This window comes from Atractosteus spatula, chromosome 6 (genome assembly GCF_055471065.1).
Source record: "Atractosteus spatula isolate fAtrSpa1 chromosome 6, fAtrSpa1.hap1, whole genome shotgun sequence".
Taxonomy (NCBI): domain Eukaryota; kingdom Metazoa; phylum Chordata; class Actinopteri; order Semionotiformes; family Lepisosteidae; genus Atractosteus; species Atractosteus spatula.
This window is the reverse complement of record NC_142711.1, coordinates 31,097,135-31,103,134: the sequence shown is the minus strand read 5'-3', so window position 1 is coordinate 31,103,134 and position 6,000 is coordinate 31,097,135. Positions and strand designations below refer to the sequence as shown.

Here is a 6,000-nt window from a genome sequence, read left to right as displayed (position 1 = left end):
TCCTGTAATAAGTCACCAAAATGTCGACCTTGCTGAGTTACTACAAGACAGCTTATACAGTACTAATAAAAACAGGGCAATAACCTAGACTACCTTCATATGATCCTGAGTATTTGGCATATCGGTGTCACACATACGCATTTGTTTCTAAGCAAAAACTAATCTCATTATATTCTTCATGCACACAATTCCAGAATTGTTTTGAAACATTAGATCTGTTGCATACTATAGGTAAGAACATTTTAGTTGTGCAGAATGCCTTAATCGTACCCTGCAATGGCAACCAAGAAATGAGGCACCTCTAGAGGTGGCTGGCAAACATTTCAAAAACTTGAAATCAGAACTATCAGATAAAACTATAACCTGGCTAGATCTGACAAGATAAGACAGAAAAACACTGCAACCCTTTCAGCTAACCATTGACGAAAATGCAGATGCCATACGTATGAAGAGCCAACAGCAATTGTTCTTCTTGAAAAAGCTCCACTCTTTTAACGTGTGTAGTAGAATGATGATTTAATTGTACAGAACTGTCATTGAATCTGTCTTAACATTCACTGCGGTAACCTGGTTTGGTAACCTTAATACACACAAATACAAACAGAGCGAGCAGGATAGTGAAGCCAACCAACAAAATTATATCTACATCAAATAAATAGTGTGGAAGGCCAATAAAATCATTGTCTGTCATGACCACCCCTTGCACAGTGAATTTGAGCTCCTTCCCTCATGGTGTTGATTTAGACTACCTAGATTTAAATGCAAAAGAACTTTAAAGTTAAAAAGTTCTAAATCAGTTATTAACCAGCTTAATTTGGACAACTGATTGTAGTTTCTACTTTATTTATATATTTATTTTCTTTCTCACCATACATATACAGTATGTTTCTTATTTACTAACGGGTTCATGTGCTTAATGTATTGTGTTATGAGTTCTACCTGTCTAAGACGCAAATTTCACAAGTGGGGCAATAATGGACATACGTCTCCTTAGACAATTTTTTGTGATTTGTAGCAAAGTGGTAAAATTTAAATTTAGCATTCACCAATGGGATAAAGTCAGAATGAAAAATGCAATTTTGCATCATATAATATGGATTTTGCAATACAAGAAGCATAAGGGCCTCTTTGAAGGATGACCACACAGTAACTCAAATGCAATTTAAACTATAGCATATAGCAACACAGAAATTTTACAATCCCCTTTTCCAGATTTTGCCTGTAACTCTAAGGCCACAAGACTGGTCATTTAATTATTAATTAATTAAGTCACTTTTCTTATTTGAGACATATTGGTTGGCCCCCTAGTTGCCAAGACTGCTCTTCCCATACACTTCACAGCAGGACAGTGCATTAGACATTAAACAGCCTTGGTCACAGACTACTAGGCTGACTATAAGGCCAACTGGTCTCTACTTGATAAATGGCTACCTTTAGTTGCTTCTGTAGAAAATAACCCACTGCTCTTTTCAATAAAAAATCTATACAGTAAGAAACTACATCACCTTACTGCAGGTTAAACAGATCATTGGAAATCGCTAAAACCCCTTTAGGATGCAAAGACATCGAACAATCCATGAGTTAATAGAGTTAATAGCTAATGTATCAGCCTTTTTCTCTCTAACACTGTTAAATATGGTGAGACAAATGGGCCCCAAATCTCTAGCGAGATTCTAACCAACAGGATTATCACAGAAGAGTTTATATTTTCCCTTTATGTACAGTTAGAGTATTGAAGTCTACATAGTTCTGTGCAGAAATATGTGACTTGTGAAAATAACATCTTTAATCTAGAATTTGTTTCAAAACAGTGATGGATGTCACTTTTACAAGCTTACAAATGTACAGTAACTGGGCATGCTTCTATGATCTAACTATCCTATAATTCGGAACAAAATGGATAGTAGGCAAAAAGAAAAAAAACATATTTTAAACTATACTCTTGAACTGGAAAACAGACAAAAACAGAAACACGCTACTAGAATAGTCAAAATCTAAACCTGACCTGATAAGGGTCACACAAAATTGCCAGTGACTTGAATCAACTAAGGTAAAAAACAATATATTCATCTCTCTAAAATGTAAAGTTCATTGCACTTTTGAAAAGTAAAAAAAAAAACGAATGCTAAAAAATAAAGAACTGCTGTTCAAACTAAATGGAACACTAAAACAATATTTTGTAAGTTGAGTAAGACACTATACATTTTTTATTCTTGTTTCCTACTTAAAAAAAAACAAAAAGTAGTAAACAGTTTGGAAGTATAATCTATGACCCATACAAAAAATGGTAAGAGCAATGATTTAGATTTTTGATATTCTGTAAAAGAATAGTGACTAGACCATTTACTAGTTGAAACTGACATTCAATAAGCATTTAAATTATTATAATGTAGTGAACTGTGGTGCATTAGATTTAGTGTTTAAGCACAGGCTTTTGGAAACCATTTAAAAGTTGTATTCCATCTATTTTAATTAGTGTTAGCACTGCCTGTAAAAGAAAAACATTCTGTTTTTTCTGATAGTTTATGTCATAACAATGGTTTAATTTCTTCTCTAGACTTTAACCTCTCAATGCCTGCTTCTCAGTATGAAGGGTGACCTGTGCAGTACAAAAAAAAGTGCAAGAAAAGCTTATTTTAGCTGTTACCTTCCCCCTTATTAAAGTCTTGTTGCCACAAAACTGTTGCATTAAATTATTTTTCGAGAATTCCTTTTGATTACAAGCTTCACACTTTATGTTTAAATTTGCTTTGGTCTTAAAATGGTTTTAAAAGTACAGCTGGAAGACCGATGTAATGACACATTAAAGAAATCTGTAAGAACAGGAGGCCATGGAGGCCAACAAGCACAGGAAAGATGCATGTCCACCTAATCCTTTTTGGACAGAAAGAAGAACCTATGGCTTTGGGCACTAGAAAAAAGTCTGAAAGGGGTTCAGATTTTTGCACAGAACTAAGGACCAAACTCTGCTATAGTGCATTATAAAAAATACTGCAACTGCATGAGTAGACTCTTTAGCATTTTGGTTTTAAAGTGTTTCAACCACCAGGGTCCTTAAATGGGTAAACACATTATGTACTGAAAAACAAACAAACACACAAACAAACAAAACACAACTGGATACTGGACCAAAATATTTTTAAAAAGAATCTATAGGACCCACTCCACCATGGGGCTCTTTTAAAGTCCATTGTCTTCTATAGAGCACAGGAATATTTCTAAAATGAAAACTGGCATATTGGACCAGGTCCTTCTAAGCCACAAACAAGGCAAATAGCCAAGGCAACAATAGCAATGAAAAACAATACATGATCACTACAATGCTTGGAAGCTGTTGAGACAACGGAGAGCACAGAACTGCAATAAAGCTGTAGTGTAAAGTAGATGCTGATGTCTTACAGACCTCAACATAGATAAGTAAGCCCCAGTATATGGGCAAGCGTCGGCTGCAAACATGACCGGAAAATATCTTCTGTCCCAGTGCAGTACTGTGTTAGTCCTATACAACAATGGTGAGCTTGAAGAAGAGTTTTTGTAAGCTGCCAAATATCGGGGAGGAGAAAAACAAAAGATTAAGTTGAATAAAATAAACTGAGTTGGAAAAAAAAGCTGAAACCTTAAAAAAAAGACCAATCAATTACATAAACCACAACTCAGTAACACTGTTATTTGGCTGAAGCCTGTAGTGTGGAGACATTTCTCTCCAATTCCTATTAAAAAATTGTGCATTTTTCTTTCATACTCCCACACTTTGTAGTTGTCTTTTATTTAAATCTTTGCTAAATTTAGGCTCGGGCATAATTATAAAAATGACAAAAAAAAATAGAAAACAAATACCAGAGCCTGGAGCTACATCTGCAGTGAACCTTTGAATTAAGGAAGCTCCTGACCAAACAAAGCCACATATTCCCTTGTCACCATCTGTGTGCTGTTACTCAAAAAAAGGAGGGGTGTTCGGTTTTGTAAATCAACTGACGTTTTCTTTCCTTAAGGGTGGTACAAGAATAAAGAATAAAGGGAATCCTGACGTTATCCCCCCTGAGCCCTTGCTGCCCCTGTGTGCTTCCAGCCTACAGTTGAGTACTGGTACCCATTTCCTGTTGCCATGGAAGCACTTCTCAGTCATGCACACCCAGTCTGCTAATGAGGAGGGAAAGGTTAGGTAGGGAAGGACTTGGCAGGAAATACAGTGTAACATATGGCTGGTGTCACTTTGCCCTCTCTCCCCGGGCTAGATGACACTGGCACTGCGGTTCAGCTCGCACTGGGAGTTGATGTTAACGTTGGTATTTCTGCGGGACAGGTTAGGTGTAGGAACTGGGATGAGGTTGTCGTTGGGGCAACCATGCTGCAAGAGGATGTCAATACATTCCTGACTGCCTGCTCGCCGTGCGTAGGCCAATGGCGTCTGCCCTCGAGCATCCCGGCTCTTCACATCCACGCCATACTGCAAGAAGAGAACAAGTCCAGAGTGAGACAGAGAGGTGCAGATAAGCACACAATTTCTCAAAGGAGTCACAATATGATTGTAGTTCAGGTGGGTAGTTGCGTCAGCATGCGTAGTCTGCAAAGGAACAAGTAATAGGTTTATTTCATGCTGAAAAGAGAGGAGAGAAAACACAACCGAAACATTCAGCATTTAATAAACCTATGACTTGTTTCTTTGCATTATATGATTGCGACATGTTCTTGTGGTGTTCTAAGTTATTAACTTGAGTAAGTTAACGGAATCACTACACAACAGAGAATGGGCTCGGAAAACCTAAATGCCCACATTTTTTTACTTTTATGATAATCCAGCAAGAAGTCTCCACGATTTTTTGATATTGTTCAATTTCTCAGTCTTTAGGGCTGAAGAAAGCTTTTCCATTTGAGTTAAACAAATGATTAAGCTCTTAACTTTATATATTTTTTTATAAAATACTGTGTATTTTTAGAAAAGTAGAAATGGAAAAAACTGCAAATACATTGATCTAAGAAAGATTTTCTTTACAAATGAATAAATGGTGGTTGCTCATTTTTATCATATATTGTGAACACCATTAATAAACCTGATAAAATAAGAATCAAACAAACAACACGTGTTCTTTGCTTATTGACGTAAGTACAAAATAACAAGGATTACAATAAGAGGAGGCCATTTTACACATCTAGCTCATTTGATTGATAATAGCTAATTGATATGATGTTTTATACTGAGTGGCTTGTTCCAGACCCTCACAATCCTCTGTGTAAAAAAGTTCCTAATACTATGCACTTCCATGTAGTTTCCACCTGTGTCCTCAGTTTAGCTTGTTAATATAAAGTCTCAGCATTAAGTACTGTATATAATATAAAACAAATCAATGAAGGACTGATCTGTACTAAACTGTTAGCTACTGTAGATCTTAATTTGTGAGCATTAATGAAGTTTAATTCATATTTGCCTGTATGAATTTCATGGATCACAAACCCCTTATTGAATACTTAGTGCTATCCTCCTGAGAGCCTGCTGATTGGTTTGGTCCACTGTATAAGACAGGTGTTGTTTCTAAATAAAGGCTGTTCAACGCAGCTGATTAATTCCAGTTGTATTCTGCTGTATCCATCACTTCTCAATGACAACGTATTTCTTTAGTTCTACCGAGTACAAGTTACTGTACATTGATGAGATACAGCAGATGCTATCCAGTAAAGCACATTTTATAGGAGATGGAGAAATAAGAATTTTTCAGGCAGGCACTGTATTAAATTCTAAAAGATTGTAAAAGACTAATTACAGTTTTCTGCAGTGTTTTGGACTTTTAGCTGTACTGAGAGATTTCAATAGATTTAAAATAGTCTTCTGCATTAGGTGGGAAAGGTATAGCACTTTTATGTTATATGAAAAGAAGTTTTATTACTATATGTAATTTTTATGTTGATATAAACAGAGAAATCTGACAGACAGTCTGAATACATTTGACAAGATGGATTAAACAATTAAATGTTTTAATGTTAATTTAGGAAAAAACCTCATTT

At 35.8% G+C, this 6,000-nt stretch overlaps 1 protein-coding gene across 2 annotated transcripts in view; it reads right to left on the bottom strand.

Annotated features, from left to right (window-relative positions):
• Positions 1 to 4,166: 4,166 nt before the first annotated feature.
• Positions 4,167 to 6,000, bottom strand: part of agap3 (ArfGAP with GTPase domain, ankyrin repeat and PH domain 3) — a 264,585-nt gene continuing 262,751 nt past the window's right edge. For both annotated transcript variants that reach the window (XM_088918672.1, XM_088918671.1), the window contains exon 18: positions 4,167 to 4,447. In XM_088918672.1, the coding sequence (XP_088774798.1) occupies positions 4,232 to 4,447 (216 nt within the window). In that variant the 3' untranslated portion in view covers positions 4,167 to 4,231. The remainder of the gene's footprint in view (positions 4,448 to 6,000) is intronic.